The sequence below is a fragment of the Chaetura pelagica genome, unplaced genomic scaffold (assembly GCF_000747805.2).
Source record: "Chaetura pelagica isolate M959 unplaced genomic scaffold, ChaPel_1.0 scaffold17, whole genome shotgun sequence".
In the NCBI taxonomy this organism is placed as follows: Eukaryota; Metazoa; Chordata; class Aves; order Apodiformes; family Apodidae; genus Chaetura; species Chaetura pelagica.
The window spans coordinates 911,714-935,667 of record NW_009970726.1 but is presented as its reverse complement, the minus strand read 5'-3'; the positions used below and the strand labels follow the sequence as shown (position 1 = coordinate 935,667).

The following is a 23,954-nucleotide window of genomic DNA, read 5'->3' as shown; positions in this document are numbered from 1 at the left end:
CCTTGGAGCAGTAGTTGTGCTGAAACAAGAAGCAAGAAGTAGAATGGGATGCTACTGACCTGCAGAGAAAAGGTTTTAGATAACATCTGCTGGCACAATTGAATCCAATCTTATTATAATCTGGATTAAAGCAATACAAAGGTTGTGTACTATAATAAAAAATAGTCCCACTAACTCTTATGCTCTTGTAAAGGTTGTCTTCCCCAGACAAAAACCCTCACAGAAATTCCATTCCTAATTAATGAGTTTAAAAACTACAAAGCTGAGGCTTCAAGCCCATATAATATGGCAGTAGGCAGGACACAATCATTTTGCAATTATAGTTACAGGAAAAACAAAATATTCTTCCATTAGGCTGGATTTATATAATTACTTCTCTTGTTTCTACAGAGAATAAAACAGAATATCCTTTTCTAACTAGACACTTGGGGCTACATTTTGTCCTCAGTTTCACCTGACATTACACTTTGGAAGGGTTATGTTGATGTAACTCATGACAGTAACCCTTTCAGACAAAATGGAAAAGTAACTGCTTTTTTATGGCTACCAATAGTTTAAAAGTGTCATAAATTAATTTGTTCCTATTACCACAATCCTGAAACGAAAAAACCCACAACAAAAAAGAAGCATCAGGAAGCCCAGGAGGCCTGTAGCCCCTGTTTGACAGTCAGCCACTACAACAGTAAGATAACTTTCTTATTCTCTCACTGCCTCTCCAGGAAAGGACATCCAAATGTATTGTAGTTGGGATTTGGTTGTTTTGTTGTTGTTTTGTTTTTGTTTTGTTAGTTTTTGTGAGTTGTGTTTTTTAGTGTTTTTTTGTTGTTTTTGTTTGTTTGTTTGTTTTTAGATGTTGTAATTAATCTATCTAATTTCTTCTGTACAAAGTTATTTGGCCAGATTTTGTAAGTGAAATGCAAGACATGCAGTGCCTGTTTTCCACATCAGACTTCTCTGGCAGAGGGGTTTCTGAGATAAGAACTTCCCAGTTTCTTCCACTTTTCTGACAAGAGTCAGAGATCAAAGAGAAGAACAGTGATGGACATTGTTTTGGGTCAGGCTTTCTGGTATTTATATTATTTTTTTAAAGTATTTTCTCAGAGATAAAATTCTATGTTGTGTTGATTTTACTCCCTGAAATGGAGAGTGCAATTGCTCTGCCTACTTTTCTTTATTATACCTTATGGCTTTTCCATTGAATGACAAAGACAAATATAGCATGTCTTTGGCCTTGAAATCATGCTTCTTAACATGAAGAATTTAATCAAAAGCATAATAACTATATAACAGAGCTCTGATGGGCTCAGGATGTAAACTACTCACATACCTCTTCAGGGCAGCCACTGTCTACCCAGTCCTGCCGGTGACGGTCAAATCCACTGGAGCACCTTTAAATGATGAAACAGATAGAAGTTATCCAGATTGAAATAGGGGCAAAACAAGAAAAAGAAATTAAGAGAGAGTGACAGAATAATAAATTACGTGATTTATTTTAAATTCCAAATGATTATGTAGTATTACTTTTATTCAAGAGGCTGTTGCTCACACTATGAGCCAATCATTTAACCCACTTCAGTGAAAGCATTTCAATTAATGGATTATTATTTTAGGTACATAATTTATCTATCTCTCTATCTCTCTATCTAATTTTTAAACGGGTATGTCTACCTTCCACTGTATAATTATTCTTAAGACTGCACTGAGCCATAGCATTTTTAAGTTTGATGGCAGTCATATGTATGTAAATTGATTTAATTATTTCTGTCCAGACTTCTTAACCAGGAAAAATTAATCCCACAATGGATGTAGAGACCCAGTCACTGCTTTTATCAGGCAAGGTGATCTGAGACATCAAGCTACACATATAACAATGTGCTCAATGTTCACAGATTTAGATAACAGCTCTTCTGAAGAGCCTTCATGACAATTAGAGAACACCATAGAGCTGCTTCTGTGTCCTCACTAGCTACAGAAAACTGAAGTTGCATGCCTATTTCTTATCAAATTAGGTGAGGTTAATGACCTCTTGCAATATCCTTTCTCATATGCATTATATAACGAAGAAATTGTAAAGCAAGTTCTAACATTTTAATATAAAGACTCTCCGGGTAATCCCCATCTAATCAGAGTTTTACCAGTGATTATACAGTAACAGTTTATACAGTTTCCTAGACAACAAGTAGCATAAAAACCAGAAAGCATTATAAAAATGGCAAGCAAATAACTAAACCATGATGTCCAATGTCAAAATAGATTATCCCTAGTTAGAGTTCTTTCAAAATTTATTTTCTGCATGATTTTCCTGCAGTATTTCATTATGAGGTTCTCATAATTTACCAGATTATACAGCAAATAACTTACTGATTATATTTTAATAAGGTGAGGCAAGCAAATAAGGCCACTCTTAGGGCTAGCGCTATTTATGGGGTCCTTTTTTGTTCTCGATAGACTGAAAGATGCCAAGACATGCCAAGTACTACCCTACTTCAACCAAGGTAAACAGGTGTATTTGGCAGAATGGAACAGTGAGAACATTTTTATAGTTGGAGAAGACGTCACAAGATGTAAACAATGTTAACAACATACTTAGGATAATAAAATTCACCACATAATTACTCTGAGCAGAATCTACAATGTCTTTGACAAAAGATTTTGAGGAAATATGGATTCTCTTTTTAGTTGTACTTCCACTGATCCACATTCCACCAATAGCAATGTTATTTAAAAAATATTGCAAGCCTAACAGGTGTCAATTATCACTCACTGTATAGCAACTGACTTTTCCAAGAACCTGTTGCAGTGAAGGAAAAAGATTCCCAAACCAGAAATGTATTCCTGAGAACTGCAGAGACCTTCCCAATGCATGGTAATAAATGCTATTGTAAAGTTTTCTCTTCTTGCTGAAGGCTGAGTGAATCAGTGCAAGGATGGGACATCAGTGCTGCCTCCCCATCTTTGGGGAATTCTGCCTCCATGAATGTTTGAAAGAATAAAGAGGACCTTGGTAGGCAGAAATAAATGACATAACATTCCAGGTATGAATAAAACTTTTTAAAATATTTTTTTATTTTTTAAGTGTCAGTCTTCATTAAACCCTGGGCACTGCTTATATAACATTTTCTGTTGCTGCAACAGTGAGTCCAAACAATACTATCAGAAAGCAGCTTTATGAGGAACTAGATAGGCTCCAAGCAAACTTGTTTGTGAACTTCCTCTCAGGCATGTGTCAATAAGCTTTCAGTTGTAGCAGATACTATTATTCTTTCACCGTTGAGTTAGAATTCTGGGAACTGTCCTTTCAGAGCACTATCCACTCTATTGACTGCATTTTTAAGACCTTTATCTAGTATCATGGTGATAATTCCCTGTTGCCATTAAAACAATGGAGCAGATTTGATTAGCTGTGCCAGTCATGCCATCTGTCAACACAGTCATTTTATAACAACTTCATTTTCAAGTGAGGAATGAAATCAGCTCCTAGTAAAGCAATAACAAACATGTTCTAGGAAATGAGAATAGAGACATTCATGAAATGTAAGGAACTCCAGTGTGGTACTTGGGAGTATGGGTTCAGGGAGCAAAGGGAGAATAAAGTCTCTGCATTTATAGCAGTGATGATCTGGTATAACTACTGCAGCTAAACCTAGGTAACAAGAATGATGTCAGAATCCTCTATTTTACCTCTAATTGGCAGCGAGTTCTTATAAGACAAGAACTGTCCATTCAGTGTGTGAGCTGAAACACTTTGCTTCTCTTTTAAGAAAGTTCAAGGAGGGTAAAAATATATATAAATATAATTTTTTTTTTCCTGGATATTGGTAACAGCATATGAAGAATGGTTTTCTGGAAACTGAAGGGCATTCCAGATATCTAAAATGATTGCTTAAATATCATGCAATTACTCAGCTCAGTTAAAATGTTTATTAACTCTACTAAATAAAACATTAACTTGAAAAATTAAATAGAAAATTGAAGACAGAAGTCTTCTCTGCCTTTAACCACTAAGGAAGGCACATCACGTTAGGAGAAGATCAAGAGACTTACTAGGTTGTTTGATTTACTAAAAAAAACTTAAACATTTTAAAGTGGAACTTCTTTCCCAGCTGAGAGATTTGGGAAGTAAAAAAATAACTTTATATATATATGTATAATATGTATTTTAAAAAAAATGAAAGTACTGTGAGCCTTGAACTTTGTATGTGTCAAACTGAAAAAAATACCTCTAACCAGAGTGATTTTTGGAGGGAAAAATCACTATATTTATGATCTGACTTTGCCTTCCCTTTACTGCAGAACAGGCTTCAGTTTGGTTCCTCTATCCTTTGAATATCAATTTCTTGTCATGCTCTGATGTCTGGGAAAAGACTGTCTTTTCCTCCCTTTTTTATTTTCCACTTTCCCTTGCCATAAATGGAGAAATTTATCAGAACTCAAAGCTCTTATGAAGTGTCACTGTGAGTGACTGTGGCATGAATTTGTAAGGTATTTGAGTGGTATTGGTGCTTAGCCTCTAGCTCATAATTAAACGTATTGCTTAATTAAACTGTACTTCAGAATAGGATGACAATTTGACTTGTTAGAAGAGGATTTGCTCCCATTTTGTTGTTATAAGGTAGGAATAGTTAAGATGATTTGCTAAATACAGGGATTTTAAACATATTAAACACAGTCTATACTCTTTTAATGTTTATGAAAAATTCAAATATAATTACTGAGGCATAGTTAATACTTGAGGCAGCATAACTGCATCTGCAGCACAGAATTCCATCATTATCTTAACATGACATGCCTCTCAAAATTTCCAGCATTCAGGTGATGTTAAGGAGGATCAGACAGTGGCACAAATTTAGGCAGGCAATCTTCAACCTGATGATGGTTCCAGAATTGTATTATACTACATGTTCTATAAAGTACTCTTGCAAAATTGTGTAAATGGAGGAGTGAAAAAAAAATTTAAAAAAGGTATCATTTGACAGGAAAAGAGACTGAACATGAGTAAGTCTCAATATTTGTAACTCTGACACAACATGTGGATAGACAGTAGGAAATACGGACTCACACTGGGAATTCTTGCTGTTGGAAGAGCCTAAGAATAAAAATGGCCTAAAAGAAGTAAGTTTTACTTCCAACTCAACGAGAAAGAAAGGAAAAAAGTCCTACTTAAAGTGAGCCTTGGCAGAGCTCTGATTAAAGAAGAATAGGAGGATATTTTCTATAATCTAAATGTCAGTTACAACAACAAAAGAAACATGCTGAAAAGCAGATAAATAAGAAGCTTTTGCTAAAAGCTTTGCTTTGAATAACTAGAAAGAAAAAGAAAGTATAAGAGGAGGGCCATTAAGTCAATTTTAGGAGATTATGGTATCAGAATTTCCAATAGAATCAGCAGAAAATAATAACAATCAAACACGTTATGTGGAAAGGAGCAACACTGAAACTAGTGTCTGATACTAGATTACATTCTCCTCTGTGCATTTATACCTGCATAAACTGGGTAAAAAGACAAGTAGCAAATTTTTCTGATCTACTGGCACTGCTATCTGTTTTGCACACAAGAAATTGCTCAGGGTTTAAGGCAAAAAGCTCTGAAGCACTATTGGGTGTACTTCACACTTGTTGATGATCCTGACTGGCACAATTAATCCCCCCTTTCTCACCTTTATGTGATTATCTGAACAATTTTCTATCTCTGAATGAGTATTCAAAATGATCTCTTCAATTTTAGGGAGGATCATCACAGAGTCATGGGTGCCAGAGTTGAAAGGGATTTTTTCCTGATATGTCATGATTCCTTCTGGTTAAATAAAAAACAAGCGAGTGGCAAGCTGTATTTTGAAAACTGCTATAAAGCACTTACATGCTTCACACTGACAAATGCAGAAGTACAGTTAGCCTCACATAACCATTGCTTTGTCTCTCATTTTAAAAATAAAAATATGAAGGTCACCTTTGGAGAAAATATTTCCTTTTCCACTTTAGAAATGAGGAAATAGAGCACAGGAGACATAAAATGATTCAGCTAGCATATAATTACAGAACAGGACCTAGATTTAAACCCAGATTTTCTGCAAACCAGATGGGCATACATTAATTCACACCTCCTGTGCTTCCCATAGTACTCTCAGACATATGAATTGTAGAACAGGGAATTATGTTGAAAAATATAATCTCAAGTGGCATGAGCCAAGGCACAGATCTCATTCACACATTGGCCAAGCTTTCTTATTCATAGACCTTTACTGGGATTTTGCTCCTTTATAAAAAAAAAACACCACTTGTAGCACTAAAAAGCAGTACAGTCCTTGGGACAGAATGAAAAAGGTCTAGAGATAGTATGAAATAGAGCTGTTCAGATTTCTGTTACCACACACAACCCCCCAGCAACTGTGCAATACATAACATGGCTGCTTCAGTACTAGTGGGCATCAGCATCTCAGATGCTAGAAAGTAGATGCAGAGATATTTTGGTTAGGCTGGGTTACTGCTCCTGTTATATCTCATTCGCAAATCTAAAAAGAGTAGGAAGTCAAAGGAAGCAGGAGCTATGGCAGGAGACGGACGTGTAATATGCTAAACTGACTCTACATAAGCCAATGTTTATATACTTATAATGATATGCCAACAAAACAGGAGAATATTCTGTACAAAGAATATACACAGTTTTGAAACTGCATATTCATACAACTGTATTTGTGGAAAGTAGGAATGGATTAGGGTTAAGAAAAACACCTGCTGTAAAGGCTCAGTGAATTCTTCAGCTGGACAGCAAAAGAAAGGAAGGTCATGAATCATCCTGTAACTGGTTATGTTCAGAGGAATTTAAACTTCAGAAACTTCTTTGTTTCCCAAATTATTATTCTACTTGCACCTTATTTTTTCTCTATAAGTGAGTCAAATTTATAAATCAACATCCAGCTAAACCAGTCTGCAAACAGATTACCAAGGATTTACAGAACAGCCAGGGCTCACAAATTCCTTCATTAATTGTACATATTAATTTATGTTGTGATATCTAATGGGAAGCAAGTGTTTCATTAATGCTATATGATAATGCAGATATTGGAAGAGTTAACAAACCTGAATAGAGGGGGAACTACAAATTAAATGGTGCATGAAGAAGCCTTGATATTTAGGAAGAGTACTAAGAAAATTCTGTATATTTCCCTAAAATTGGGAATATCTACTACTGGGAACTGTTGGAGTATCCACTGTTTAGGTGACTGGAAATACTGATAAAGTATTTACTGTATTTATTCATATATCAATCTCAGAGAAAAGTTTGTTTGACTGGCTGCAGGCTAGTTTTCAATAAAAGCATGTTAAGAGTGTAAATCAAAGCATATGTAAGAACTCAGGTTGATCTATGTTCTGTAACAGTACTTGAAAATGTTCCATGTAAATATTTTGCCACCTTGCACTGCAATGCCCATTTTGCTGATATGTACACCTTTACCACTACAAATATTTAAACATACCTTCAGGCTCATTGAAGCTTACACTGTCTTCTAAACAGAAGTGCTATCCCACTTGAGAAGATCTATTACTGTGATCTTGTGAGGCTTCCTTCATCAAACAATACCATCACTGGCTTACTCTGGCTTGAGAAAGTGCTTTGTTCATTAAGCACTTCTGTGCCACTCTCTTTTCTTGCTTTAGTCCCATCAGGCTACCCATGCATACAAAATTCTCAATTATTGAATGCTAATTTCCTAACAGTTTCTTGCAGTTCATGCATTCGAATTAGCTTGTCAAATTAAGAGTGACCAGCTTGGTAAGGAGTCAAAGAACTTGGGTATGGAACAATTTTCTGCTCAATAAAGTACAGATCTAGTTATCATACCATTTTATCAGTAATGTATCAGGGCTGACAAATTCAAACATTCATTCTTGATACATTTGTTGCACTTGATTAAGAATCCAATTGCTGTCTCAACTAAACTACAAATGCAACAACAAATATATTGCATTTTAATCAGAGCAAACTCTGACAAAGGGCCAGAATTTATACTTGGAGAGAAATAGTACAGTATACAAGTTAGAAAAATAGTACCGACATTACTTTTCATTTATCACAGGGTAAATTTGATGTAATGCAACAATCTGCTTGTTAAGACCCAGGTGTTAGGACACCACCATGTTTTAATATAAAACCACTCCAGCATAACGAACTGCTGTAGTAGAACACAAATTCTAGAGCCAGGCAGAATCTGGGCAAATTTCTTTGACTTTGCCTGAAGCAGCAGTATGATCAGCAAATTAATGAAGTTATACACACTGATAAAACAGCATATGCTTTACAGAATCCACTCTTAAACCTCTAGCCCTTCTAATGCATTTAAAACACAATTTTCCTTGTAATTTGTATATGAATCTATTACATTGATTGGATTATATATGCTCCCTCTGGTGGTTTCCTTAATCCATACAAATGTGTCTTTTTTTTATATTTTATTTTATTTTGGAATTCAATGGCTGAGATACAGTGGACAATTGTGTAATAACAGCACACTTCTGTCAGTTAAACAGGATTGGCATAAAACCCGCACGAGTATAAATCAGCAAGTCTTCCTTCTGGCTTTTAATTTGGAATTGAAATGTGTAATATCCTTAAAGCAAACAAATAAGGAAAATTAAAATAATTAAACCCAAGAAATATGTAGAAGTGAGTACCTGAATAAAAACTGAGCTCTAGAAATGGTTGCTTATGAAAGTAGGGGGAGGAATGAAAATGTTTTCAGGCTCACCATGTAAAATTCCCTTCCTTGCACTGTACTAAGTGTTTTGCCACCTTGCACTGCAATGCCCAAGCTTCTTACCTCACCCATCAAATCAACAGCAACTTCAGTTCCATGCATTCATTGTAATTTCTGTGCATATGAACTTCCAGAGCTTTTGTGAAGAGTATTTATAACAACTGAGATAAATTGCAGATGTTGAGATTATTATTTTTTTTTAATGACTTCATAATTTTAGTAAAATAACCTGAAGGTCATAGACCAAAGCATGTTGCAACAGGAGATGTTCATTACATGTGCACTGCACAATTAAATGCATGTATCTGTACTCTCAGCTGATGAGAGGTTTTGGTCCTGATCTCTTCCACTGCCTTCCCCTGCTTCGTAATGGAATCTACCACGTTCCTTATGGTGACGGCTATCAAATAAAAGATGAGGGAAATGTAGATACCAAACAGTAAGCTATGTGTGGAGAAAGATCTGGCATTTCTTATTTGGATTTAATTATTTTCTTTGGTAAATCAGGGGATTTATGTAGTTACACTGCATGATATTTATTTTTGTGTTGTTTTGTTTTGTAATTCTGTACTGATGGTGCTTTGCTCAGCTGATAAATATTTTAAACTATATAAGACTGTTATTTACATTGCAATACTTGATTCAACACAGATTTTATAAAAATAGATCTTGTCAGGTGAGACACACAGAACAACAAACAAAAAATCTAACCCTTTTCCGTATCTTGGTAACAAAAATTTCCAGACAGAAACAGATTTGCAAGTTAACTTAACATTTTTCCAATTTCTTTTGAAAAGAAGAATTAACAAAGAAAATATTTCAAGCTAGCCCAGAAGTTCAGAAGACAAATAATAGGCAACCATTTTTTATTGCAATTACCATAAGGGCTCCAGGGAAACTGTCACTTCATATTTCAACTATAAAACGGTTTTTTATGAATGGCAAATACCTAAAGATTTTCCCTTCCCTAGATTCCAGCTAATCAGCATTGAATGCAAAACAAGCTGTTTCTTTATTACCTGCTTAGATTGGCACAGTGATTATTATATTAAAAGCTTACAAGTATCAAACTTGAATCACGTTATTTCCACTAGTCCCAGCCACATTTCTAATAAACAGCTGTAACATTTTGGTTTACACAAATAGTGCTGTTGCTGGCATTTGGGACTAAGCATCAAAGTGAAATGTATCATGAGTGGGATACTTTAATCTTTTTAGCTCAGGATTGTTTTAAGAGGTCAAGAAGCTCTGGTAGCTGTCTGCACACACATGGACAGAATAACTCTGCCTGAAGTACATGGAGTGTCCTGACTCATCATCACACCAAGTTCAACATGGGAATTTGTGGAGCCTGTTCCAGGACACTTTTTAAACCCACTCTATGGGTCAATACCATAAACTGGTATGCTAAAACAGAGGGATGTTGCAAAGGTGTTGCCATTAGTCATGACGAAACTGTATGACACGCGTCATATTGGATTTTAGAGTGGATAGTTTGATGATCCCTTATGAAAAGGGAAACTGTGATATAAGCCTGTACAGAGTGACAGGAATAGAGGATTTCGCTCTGAATCATCTGCAAGAGGGACCTCCGAGTTTGCACAGCAGCTGGGCTGAAGTAACAGGTAGGAAACAATCCACCATTGCAGAATTAAGTTGTTTTCATTCCAACACGGATTGCCCACACGGGGGAGTACATTTACTCTGCAATGGCTCTGCTTTTTCCTTGTACAGTTACAAGCTTTAATATAAACTTTCTGGTTTTCCAATAACTGTGCTTGTGTACCATTCTGTCAATGATTCTATATATGGCTTAAATTTCAAGCAAAGAAAAGAAAACCCCACAAGATGCTGTTCTTGGTAGCAATGTTATTCTGGCTGAGTGGAGTCATGAATTGTTGGGGAAAAAAAATAAATAATAAAATGGTTAGAGAGTTGGTATAGCTTTGTTTCCCACTGGAAACATGTTTGCTTGTTACCTACATGGAAATCTCTCTGCTCTGGCAGACCTTGCTTTAGTGCTACTGCAGCTCCACAGGAGGAACGTTTCTGTCTGTTACAGCCACATCCCCTCATTGCTCCCTAAGAGTCTCCTCAATAGTAACCAGCCATTCTCCTTCTAAGGCAATGGGAACACTGGATCACTTGGTAGATTATTGCCAAACTGGAAACCTGTCACTATCAACTTAAAATACAGCCAAGAGAGAAAACTTTTGGTTTCCCATCTCCTGAACCAGTATGTTCAGCCAGCTTTGCAACCCAGAAGCACTACTCAGGCATTACTCCTATGCATTTGCTTCTTCTTTCTTCAAAAAACCCTATGGGTACTCATTTGGAAATTAACTGTAAATATTAATTTTCTTTGTAGTCTAGGCACTCATGAAATGACTAATTTAATACTTCATGTGATGCTTTGCCCTTCTTTTCCCAAGCAGGTTTTATTCTGCTGCAGCAGAGAAATATTCTGCTGCAGCAGAGCAATCACAACAGGAGATAAAAATCTAGGTTGATTTGCAAGGCAGGTGAGTGAAGAACAGTGACACTCAGAATAACTTGGAGCTTCTATTTTTAATCAGGACAGTTAGGTTTTCTTACAAAAAGAGAAGTTTAAGACAATGAATATATTTTTGAGGGGAGCAAAAGCGCAATGTGGTACTGAAGTAAATTATTGTGAGTACTCTCCTGCGATCCAAATATCTTCACTGAGAATGGAATAAGGCTGCCTTTTTTTTTTTTTAAATCTCCCTAAAATGAATAAACATGCTGAGGAACAGCATGAGGAGAGGCACTGGACTAGAATGCAGGTAAGAGTATCCAGAACCAGTAGGGACCTGAAATTTGTCAAAGCCATGATAGGAATGAGTCTTGATCACAATGCTCCTGCAGTGTAATATACCCTAACTAAATCATAGAATCATAGAATGTCTTGGGTTGGAAGGCACCACTAAATGTCATCTAGTCCAATCCCCTACAATAAGCAGGGAAAGAAGAGATTGCTCAGAACTCCATGAAGCCTGACTTTGGATGTGTCCAGGGGTGGGGCCTCACCACTGCTCTAGGCAACCGTTTCAGTGATTCACCACCCTCATATTAAAGAACTGAAAACTAGCCTTCTCTAGCTTGAAACCATTACCCCTTGTCCTATTGGTTCATGTCCTGGTGAATAAGTCTTCCCCAGCTTTCTTACAGGCTCCTTTCAGGTATGGGACATATGTAAACACTCAGTAGTCATATTTTGGAAAGCAAGCTGCTTCTTCTCACAAAATATCTACCTACTTATTATTTCAAATCTGCTTCTCTGTTGAAGTGAAATAGTTGAAATAAGCTGCTCACTTTAGAAGCTGGAGGAAAGTGGCCAAGAATGGCGATAGGGCCTGAGGCAGACATCATCACCAAAGTCATGTTTCCAGAGGAAATAAAAAATTTAAAAATAAGCTGTAAAATCTATTATAGTCTAACAAAGTTTGATGCCACAGCTGGTTGTGCCCTGAGTTGGAGGTTAGATTAGATGAAGTCTAATGGATCTTCCATTCTGAACGGTATTATGATGACACAATGCTCCATTTGCTTAAACCTGTCTGTGTATCACTCATCTTTACAGATGCAAATTGGACTGTATGACTGTTTTTAAACTACTGAAATCCACATGTAGAGGCATAATCTGTTTCCTTTTCTGGATCCACCCTTTTTTTAAGAAGTCAATTCCAGTTCCTGCTTTTGCTGTTAGTCAATGTCCAAACATGGCCGGAATGAAATGATAATCGCACTACCGTCAGCAATGGTTTAATTAACAGCAATAAACTGTGCACTTTATCTGCTGCAGCTTGTCAAAACAGAACTGTACTGCATTGTGGAGCCACCTGGTTTCAGGAAAAAGTGCAGGATTGCCTCACAGTAGGCTCATCTTTGATTGCAGTGTGATCATCACAGGCAAAATAAAAAGCATTTTATTAATGTAAACTTTAATTGAATAGAAATAGGTGTGTTGAGACTGTGTACTTTTCAGCCAGTTGTGAAGGGGCAGCCACAAATTCACCTAAATACATAGAAAGGAGAACAATGTGCCTACACACCTGGTGCTGCTTCTTGCTGAAGGTGAAGGATAAAACTCTTTTCGTTTCCCACAGCAAATTTGTGCCTCAGTGAGAAAAACAGATTTTCCAGCAATTCTACAACTCAGGAAACTCAGTTCTTCAGAAGTTATGAAGCAAAACAAGGGATCTCAAGGTTTGTCTGTTCTTCATAAGAGGTCTGAACTTTAACATCTCTTTAAATCTTACCTCCTAGAATTGAGCTTATCCAAAGAGAAATGAGAACATCAGGCACAAAGGAATATAGAATCATAGAATCATCCTGGTTGGAAGGGACCTTGAAGATCATCGAGTCCAATCATAACCTAAATCCCTCTACCATAACATAATATACCCATTCAGTACTTAAATCATGTCACTAAGCACTATATCTACATTACTTTTAAATTCTTTCAGGGATGGTGACTCCACCACCTCCCTGGGCAGCCTTTTTCACTGTCCAACCACTCTCTTGGTAAAGAAATTCTTTCTAATATCCAATCTAAACCTCCCCTAGCAGAGCTTTGGGCCATTTCCTCTGGTCCTATCATTATTTACTTGGGAGAAGAGGCCAGCATCCACCTCACTACAACCTCCTTTCAGGTAGTTCTAGTGGGTGATGAGGTCTCCCCTCAGCCTCCTCTTCTTCCAACTGAACAATCCCAGTTGTCTCAGCCTCTCCCCATAGGACTTATTCTCCAGACCTTTCACCAGCTTGGTAGCTCTTCTTTGAACACTCTCCAGCAACTTAACATTCTTCCTGTAGTGAGGGGCCCAGAACTGCACACAGTACTCAAGGTGTGGCCTCACCAATGCTAAGTACAGGGACATGATCAACTCTCTACTCCTGCTGGCCACACTTAAACCAAAGCAAACAGATTGTCAGTGCTACAACATTTATTACTGGAAGTAGCATGACACAATCACAGAATCACAGAATTGTCACACTTGGAAAAGACCTGTAAGATGACAGAGGCAAACTGTTCATTCAAGAGGAAATAAACCCCACCAAACCAAACAAAAATAATCCAAACCACAGCCAATCAACAACAACAAAACAACACTCACCATGCCCACTAGAGTATGTCCTGAAAGCAAGAAACTGGCTTAAGCAAGCATGCTTGCTTAGTACAGTTTCCTATACATATCTTTACTCTGGAAGACGTTTGATATATTTGCTGTGAAGTGATTTAATTCAGCTCTAATTCCGTTCAACTCTTCTTTGCAAGACAAACTGAGTGACTTCTCAAATGACTTACTAAGGGACTAGAAGCGTAAAGAAACCTAATAAAAGTGACCAAATTTTCATAATTCTGTACTATGTTCCTCTACTATTTATCAGTTTTTCTGCATGGTAGTAAATTATTACATTGTTTTAGACAGCTAATAGCATTTTCTCCTTTCATTATGCATCCATTTTATACACAATGTTTTTGAACTAGGGTTGGAAAACACAACAATAATAAATATCCATTGTAATACTGCAGTTTGTGTCAGAGAACTGGTGTTAAACAAATTCTTGCTATGAATGTCAGTGAGCATCAGTGACTGAAGAACTTTTTGGTAGAGCTACAGCTGCAGAGTTTCCATTTTGCTGTCTATGCTCCAGCTGCTCTACAGAATCTAAATTTCTCCTGCTACTAATTTTACTGTCCTTGTCAATGTGGCAGTGAGATGCTCAACATACCCACTAAGTATAATGAAGGTTAAAAGAGAAAAGACTGAGTCTTTGGATGTGTCTGTCTCCCTACTGTTAAGAGAACAAGTATTTCTTTACCATTACATTACCACCCAACATCTCCATGTGGTTAAATATTTTTTTTTAATAAAGTCAGGGATAGGAATAGGGATAGGAATAGGGACAGGGAAAGGCATAGGAAGAAAATATTAATTTTATTATGAGTTTTACTTGTTCTCCTTCAAAATGCTTCTAAAGTAGGGTTAAGGAAATAGGAATAAGGGTTAAAGTCCAAAACCAACCAGTTTAAACACTCATGCCTAAGATTTTGGCTGAAGTGAAATGGGATAATGATGTGTTGCTAGTAATCAAAATGGAAGTGGATGTTCATGTGAATGTTCAGGAACCTAACAACCCCTTGTGCTGAATAACCTACAGGCAATGTTTCTGGATATCCCTTGAGCACAGTTTCACACACATGCAAAAAAGAAAAATCTTTATTTTACCTTTGGAGTTTGCTGCACCAGCTGCAGTTGAAGCCAATCTGGGCAGTGACACAGGGGCCACAGCTGGTAAACTGGAGACAAGCTGGGATATAGATAAACAAACACAAATTATTTTATTAGTCACACAAATAATTATCTTAAAAAGCACAAAAGCAGGATACATCTTCTGATAATTTATACTTAGGGCCTCACCAGGTTCACACACATCCAAAAAAAGACACTAAACCCAGCCTATTACATTGCACTGTACAACCATTTCCACAGAGGTACATTTTATCTGTAGGATTTAATTTGTATTCCATTTGTGAATGTACTCCCACTTCCACAACTGTTCATTCATCTTCATTGTTAATGCTTTTATCTTTCTATGCATTTCCTTAAGTCTCTTTCTTCCCTGGCTCCAGTGTTCCTTCATGTTGCTAACATTCAGATGTTGGCAGAAAGTAAGACTGACAGGAAAATGTGCAAAAAAAAAATAGCTGTTTCTGCTTTTTTTTACAGTAGTACAGCTGGCAGTTTAAACCCAGAGATGTCTAAACAATGTAGTTTTATCTTGGACAAATTAGGCAGATGAACTACAAAAATGTGTTTGGGTATATTCCTTTGCAATATGATGCACAGTACACAGAATTATTTGTGTTTGACTTGCAAACATGAAAACTGTGTTTTTTTCTTGATAACACAGATTTAAAGGAAATACAATCACTCTTCTGAAAAAAATTATTTGCCACATATTTCATTCAAAACCTGCTGGGAGCTATATGGCTATAAACTAAATCAAGATACATGAGGATGCACTGAATAATGAATCAACGACCTGGGAATAAATCTGAAACAGGATAAATGAATCTGTCCATGATTCCAGGTTCACAGGTAAAATAGAATATTTAAAATGTTAATGTGTTGCTGCAAGCAGAAAGCGGGGTCTTTCCCAGATATGGCTCCTGCCGACGTTATGTTTTACTTACTTGGAAGAGGTATCATTTCAACAGCTGAGAGATTGGTAATCTTTGACATCTGTAGCTCCACCCTGTGGTACTCATAAATTGTTCTTCTACGGACATCTACCAGGAAAGAAAAATAAAAATATTTTCCAATTTTATTATTTTGTGAAAACTAGTGGATATAATGATCACTCGTTGTTCCTTAGGTGTACACATGACACCAATTTTCCTCAAGAATATATTTTTAAGTTTAGCCACCATGAAGGAACAAAGGTAGGGACAGAGAATTTTTAACTTGAGAAACTATGAGAAGTGACAGAATAGGCACCTATTTCCAGTAAAGGATCATAGAAATGCTGAGTGTGCTCTCAAGTATCTTAGTCATTCATTTAGGCAGAAATTCTAGATGGCATACTGTCAGACATTTTAGGGTATAATTCAGATGCTTGCTTTCCTAAAATATTTCTCAGCTAAAGACTTGAGAGAAATGCTTTCTATGCTCATTTTGTCAGTTCTTGTCAAGATGTGCAAACAAAACTGATTTCATTGCTTAATCAAATTTGTTAGCTACACGCTAGCTCACATCTAAATGCTCTAGCACATTTTTTCAGAACAATATACTAAAGATGAGATAAGTCTTCCTAAACAGACAATGTTATCCATAATCTTTACATAAGCTGACTGCACCTCAGTTTCTCAAAGCAGAAATTCAATATAGTCGATGCACTGCCTCAGGGGCTTTGAACACACAGACAACTGTAAGACCCAAGCATAAGATAAGTGTGAAAAACCCACATCATTGTTAGCATCCAGGCCCATATCCTACCATGTATTCTAGATTTTAAGTGCATGGCTGCAATGTACACTGGTGAGCTTGTACATTTGCAAATTAAAAGTACAGCCCAGCTTATACCACCAATCTGACACAATAATGATTTCCTAGTGTGTTGGATTAAAATTTATGTCCTTTTTGGAGGTTTATTAGACTAATTCAAATCAATGCAAAATACAATTGCTGACCCAGTGGAATTATTCCAGAAAAGAATAAAGGTTTACATACAAAGGATTACCAGGTTACTTTAGCCAGTGGTGGTCTGAGCCTACATGCAACAGAAGGAAAGGAATTGCAGACAGCCATAAACCCCATTTTAGGCAGTCTTCGGATTTGCCATCCCTGTACAGATTAGGGCACTCCTCATGGCTTGGTATAAAGGCTGTGTTTCTGCAGCTTGAAGTGTCCTCACACAGGCTTACCAGCTGTTAAGCAATCACATAGAACCAAATCCAAAGTGTTTCTCGCAGTCTCTTGCTAGATGGATGTAGTAGGCCTTTTTCAGATAGAAAATGGAACCTTGACTAAAATCAATCAAGCAATAAATACTAGTTTTTAAGGGAAAAGAGAAAGTGCACTAAGGTGTCCTGTGGCTAAGGTGCCTCTTGATTCAAGCGGACAAGACTTTCTAAGAACAGAGGGATGTCCAACCTCTAAAAGCACAGCCGTGGGAATTCCCCTTTATACCACAAAGAAAACAATCATCAAGCTATTGCTGTCAGTTAGAATAAAAAACTTCTGGTATGAAATACACCTAGAATTGAGCTTGTTTCATGTTTTGCCTACAGAGTAATTCTGATTGGTAAAAAAACAGATACAGGCATGCGCCAAATATTTACTCCAATAAATACCTTAGCCATGTCCTTCAAACATACTGGACAGAAAGGATTTTCAAGACAAAGCTAATCATGTGCTGAGGTGGGGAAATCTCTTGCCAATAGTGAGAGGTTTATGCTTCCAGGGTGGTAAGTCCCATAAAAACACGTGCCAAATCAGAGCAATCTCCTGCCAATGCTGAAGGTTCTAATTATTTTTCACGGAAATCCTTATCCTGCAGTCAAAAAAAACCCAAAACAAATGAATACCTAAATTAAAATGGTGGGTGCTGGGACTTTAATTGAACACCATTTAATCTCATCCATAGTGGTACAGCCTGGTATGCTACAACCTTTCCTAAAAGATTCCTCATAGGTCTTGCAAGAAATAAGGAGCTTCTGGCTTTCTAAAAATCCAGATTCTTCACTGACTTAGGTCACAGGCACTTTTATCTCAGTGCATGAGACTTCTAAGAGCCCAATAATTTAAAGAGAATTAATTTTGTTATAAAAATACTAATTTCTAATCAATCATAGTTCAGCATGACTGTTGATCCCATTAAATCCCACTTCTTGGTAGACTCTCCTCTTTTCTTCATCAGCAAGAAGACTGTGCAACCACAGGAGGTGAGTTTGCATATGAGGGATCTGTCTACTTTGAGAAACCTGAGCACAGAGGGGTATTTGCATAGTCACCTTCTAACAGCTTCATATATACTTGCACAGGTGTTGAAAACAGGAGTGTTCAAATTTATCTGCATGGCCAGATTGTAAAGAAAATGCAGGTGTAGATTCTTTTTCCTCCCTATTTAGAATTCTGAGCTTGTATCCCCTTTACAAAACAGGCTGGAAAAGCTAAACTCAACAGGATAAACAAAAAAATGATTACTCTCTCCTCACACTTTCCCTCTTAACCTCTCCACACATAATTCCTGCTCCAACCCAAGACAGAAAATGTCTTTCACTGTGATGGAACTTGTTCTTGTCTTATGCTGTCTATTTAGCTCTTTTACCATCAAGTGGGGAATTGCAAAGAGCTTAAAGCCCATGTATTCAGTATGCGCCTTAACAAGCACTGTGAGTGAAAATGAAACCATTTGGTGTAAAAAAGATGAAAATGGAAGCATTTACAGCTATTTTGCTGAAAAGGGGTGTTATGTCAGGTCTAACAGGGAAGGAGGGAAAACAAAAGGACTTTCTGCATTCATATACATTTTGAAGTACCTTTCCTGGTTCTGAATTTCAGAATATGTGTATATATTCTTCTCCTCATCATGAAAATATTTACTTTGCTGTAGGTCTTTTTGAAAATCTCAAGCACCATTTTTTACTGAATGATACAACTTATGATTTTTATTTTTAACAAGAACAGAGTCTATTTATTTTACATTTCTTTTAATTTACAGCATGGTTCCGACTGCTCTTTGGTTTGGTTCTGTGGCATGTATATGTGTTTTCTTGAATACAAGGCCAAAGGTACAGTCCCAACAGAAAAACCTGAAGGAAACACCAGCACTTACCTGAGGTAAGTACATTCCTCAGTGACCTAGTGGTCAGAAGGCCAATTGAAAGACTCCCTTCAAGGGATTAAGCAATGGATTGGTAAATCATAGATGTGCACAATTCTGGTGCAACAAAACATTCCTATGTAGTTTTATCAGATCAGTTTTAAACTAAATAATGACTTATAAATATTCTATGAAACAGAACTTCCAGAGTTAACTAAATGTACTAAACAGAGGGAGTACTCTGGAGACAGAGAAGTGCCAGAAGAGCACCAATGACTTTCTAACATACCTGAAGGGTCAGTAGCTAGTAATAAACCATTCTAAATATGTGTCTAACAGATGCACAATCTCTCTGGTACTTTTCCATCACATAATCGTTTTTCCTCATACAGCACTCAAACTTGCAGCCCAGTTAAATGTGAAAATATTGGAGACATCAGTCTGATTTTTCAAATTATATGTTCACACAAATAAAAATCTTTGTCAGCGTAATATTTCTAGGGAATTGAGATCAGCCATACACCCAGCAAAAACTCCTAAACAAGACCATATGTATTCATACAGCTGCACTTTCATTTTTAAGTCTAGCTGGGAGATAAAACACAAATGGTAAGAGGGTGCATTTGATTATGCAGAAGTCAATTTGAAGCAAACAATTTATGAAACATACCCATCTTACATTGCAAGCAATTTGTGAAAACCATAACAGTGAAACACAGAAGGGTGGGGAACAGATGCTGTACTATGCAGCCACTGGCTTTGCTTGATAGGGACTTTGTTTAGCAACACTGGCTGAATAAATCTCCATGCAAATAAATCTTTTGCTAGTCTGGTATGTCTGATCACCATCATCACAAAGGTAAGGGAATCAGAATGTCAAAGCAATGTGTGTTTTTTGTTTTTAACAGCTTCATATTGTTCAGCTCTTCAGTATTAATTAATTAATTGTCAAGGCACTGACGCTGCGATCCAACATACCTGTAATCATATCACCACCACAATTACTCTTGCTCACGGACTATTACACACTCATCTGAATCTAGATCAAAACTCAGATTCCCTAACTGTATTATTTTCATAATTCTATTAAAAGTTACTTAAAAATCCTTTCAATCCTGGAAGCTGCACCTCAAAGACGTATGTTATCTGTGAATAAGCAAACCAGTGAAGTAGGCTCTGAAATACCTGCTTTATGAACAATGTAGAAAAACTGGTCTGCACCAACGCTCTGTGCCTACCACACCTCATTTACTTTGAAACTGCCCATATCCTTTTAGATTAACCTTCATTCCTGATGCCAGTTGAGCTGCTCTTAGTACATGATCTAACTGTGAAAAACATCCTTTACCACCACACACAGAACTGTCTAATTCTGAGACTGGTCAATGGCCAATTAAGGCTTTGGCTAAAATAAGAACATTTTAAACTTTGATCACCTTGTATCAGTCCCTCAAGTGCTGTTATATGACGAAAGACTGGGAGCATGTCCATCTCTTTCCCACACTGCTCCTGAATCGGGCATGTAGAGCCAAGAAACCCAACTGCCTGGCTAAACCCTTTTGAGCCAGGAGACAAACATGCAGGGATGGAGTAGCTGCCATCCTGTGGAATTAGTTACACTAGTGGAAACTAAGAATATATAGTGTGAATTCAGAGCAATAACTTTTGGCCCTACTTTGCATGGAGGCAAATGACAACATTATCAGTAAGGCAGCAGCAAATTAGATTTCCCAATTTCCCAGATGGTGCTGCATCATTATACAACAAATATCACAACATAAACTGCTGGTCTTCTTTTACCCTTCAGGAAGGTAATGCTAAGGTTTGTACTTTCAGGGGCGTCACTGCTGTAAACAAGCTGGAGAGAAATCTTCAGCGAACAGTTCTAATATGCAGAGTTGTCACTTAATTATATGCTTGAGTTACACTATGTATTGAGTGGCACTAATTGCACTGAAACGGGGATATTACTAACACAGAGCTCAGCTACAATTTTATTTGTGTACACAGTGTTAGTAATTTCAGTACCATTGTATGTTGGGTTGTCAAGGTATGGATTTTCTAAATACTGTACCTAATACAGTACAGGCCAAGATCATGGAGAAGGATGTCTCATCGTGGAGAAAAACCTAGACATTATCTGTAAGCGCATGACTAGTAACTCCCTGAATCATTTTACCAGTGTATTTCATGCTGCCTTGGAAAACAAAAAACAATCTGGGCAAGCTCACTGCTGGGCTTCTTCATTGCTAAAATAAAATAGTCGGTTGTAGGAAATATTTTTTTTCATTTCTTTTTCATGCACAATGAAAAGCTAACTTAAAGACAAAAGGGAGACAGCACTGAAAAAAAAAAAAAAAAGAGAGAAATGGAGCAGCCCTGAAGGAAAAGAAAGACGTAGGGGCAGAAATGACATGAAAGTAGAAAGAGATGTTTGGAATCTGCAGAAGGGAGAGCAAAAGATACCTTAGGAGACTGAAGAACAGAATAGGAGACCAAAGACAGAATGGCAAGGATGGCTGAGAAAAAACAAGAAATAAGAGGGAACATGGAGGAAAAGGTGGTTTACATAGGACAGGGAAAAGGTTCCTAATATGGAAAAGATGTTGAAGAAAAGTGAGAAGACTTGCTGGAGGACCATGTAAAGCTATCCCTCAGCTTTGTCTCCACGAATCATGTGGCACCTCTAAGAGTATATACAGGCATATGTATCTATACATACATACATATAAAAATATAAAATACTAGCCAATTTGCATCAATATAATAGTACTGCATTTAGGCTTGGAAAGAAAAGCATTGTCTATATACAAGCAGTAGTAGCAGATAAAGAAAAAAACCCTCAAACATAGGAAACAGTCAGAAAACCACCTGGCAAAAATATCCCATCTCTGTGCTCTAAATCTTAAAAGACAAGGTGAAAACATGTAGGTACCTGTATTCTTTCAGGGACAGATAAAAGGGGTATTACTACAAATCCTTTATATGTGGAAGTATATTAACAAAAATAAGAATGAAATACTCAGGGTCCTCCATTTCAAAAAGTTCAGAAAATCCTTTCTTTTTCCTCTGGTTCTTCAAGAGGATTCTTTTCAGCACTCATTGAAATGCACTTTTGAAGTGAAATGGCATATCAAACCCCACATTTTTCTCGCCTCAGAATTAAATACGTTTTCCTGGCTTCAGAACTCACCTTTTGGAAGCATCAACAATTTTTTTACTAATGTTTTGGACGGTATGTCTGAAAAAAATCTCATAAATAGTCCTAATTCTTCCAAATTTACTTCAATACAATTAGGACTGCTATATTAAAATTTTAGAATGCTGAGTATATAAAGTGCACCAAAGACATTCAGCATTTCTGAAAGCTGAGAGAATACTTTTATTCAAAGAAGGCTGATATTGTATTTAATGTCTCTCCTTTTCAAGTACAAGATGTATACAAAAATAATTGACAAAACTAAAAAATGAAGAAGTACAGTTGAGTTTTGGGTTTTTTTTTATGTGAGTTTGTTGGAGGGGGTTTGTTTGATTGATTTTTTTTTTTTTTTTTTTAAACTAGCTATGAACATAAAGGGTGACTGGGTTCTCTTAATGGCAAAGCCTTTTCAAAAGTGTTAAGGAAGAACTAATAGCTATACTACTTTGCCATCTTTTGGGACAAACAGACAGCAATTTAGATTCTTCTGTTGTCTTAAGAAGCTAACAAATGAAGTAAACTAACAATTCTATCATACTAGGTTTTCAGTAATTGACTAGAGTCACGGTTGATTTAACACCTCTGAAAAACAAGAATGCAAGAACATGAATACTTTAAAGGCATCTGACACTGGCTCTCAGTGGGCCAACATTACTTAGCAGTTCTGTCAGGGTGATATTATTTTGCCTGTACATATTAATATAAACCTGTTTCATTGAAAGCATAATTTGCCTTCAGGAAAATTTACCACAAACTGATGGTTCCCTTGATTAATACTAGCTCCAGTGTGAGCTGCAAAATAGCAAAAATAATCATGAATTACCACGATCCACAGAATCAGTCGTTAAAGAGGAAAGCAGTATATTACACACAGTAATACAGAAAGAATGCTAACAAAACAGGTGCTGCAGTGGTGTGTTTTAGACTCTTTGCCAACTTTCTGTTTTTCTCACCTGCTATTCCTAAATGCATCTTAATGAACAAAGTTTAAGATCATAGAATCACAGAATTAGCTTGATTGGAAAAGATAAAACACTAGACAGATTTTCTGGTAATTACAGTCACTTCACTTAGCAGAAAGTGTCACATTACAAAATATTTATTGAACTATTAAAACTAGAAAACTAGTATGTAACTATGTCTTCATCAAAACCAACATTATGTAGTGGTAACAAAACAAGGTGTATGTCTGAAACATTTCTACAGAAAAAAAAATTCAAACTAGAATGAAGAGTAATATATACCATATATTTTACATACAAAATTGCATACCCATAATAAGTCCTTCAGTGCTGTTTGATGATGGAGACCAGATGCCAAAAGATCTGCATACTGTTCGCATTGATTATATTCAATTTCTGTGTGACTATTCTCATAAATAATTAACACAAGTCAATCAACCTAATTTCTACCCGAATAAATGTTAGGAGTCTCACAAGCTAAGACTCAGAGAAATACTCAGATCATTTACCTACAAACATCACTGAAATGAGTTGCCTAGATTCATTTGCTTCTACACACCCAGAAACAATCCATGCAAACATAGAAACATCACAACTATCTATCATACTTCAGAAACAGATTTCTTACAAGACCTTATCTCTTAAGTGAAACCTGGGGATGACAACCTCCTTCACACTATTCTGAGT

General features: G+C 36.6%; 1 protein-coding gene across 1 annotated transcript in view; it reads right to left on the bottom strand.

Moving 5' to 3' along the window:
• PLXDC2 (plexin domain containing 2) overlaps positions 1–23,954 on the bottom strand; it is a 274,504-nt gene that overhangs the window by 27,976 nt on the left and 222,574 nt on the right. Inside the window, exons 8-10 of the mRNA XM_010007012.1 lie at positions 15,976–16,071; positions 15,008–15,089; positions 1,328–1,388 (exon numbers count right to left, since the gene is read on the bottom strand). Coding sequence (XP_010005314.1) covers positions 1,328–1,388; positions 15,008–15,089; positions 15,976–16,071 — 239 coding nt within the window. The remainder of the gene's footprint in view (positions 1–1,327; positions 1,389–15,007; positions 15,090–15,975; positions 16,072–23,954) is intronic.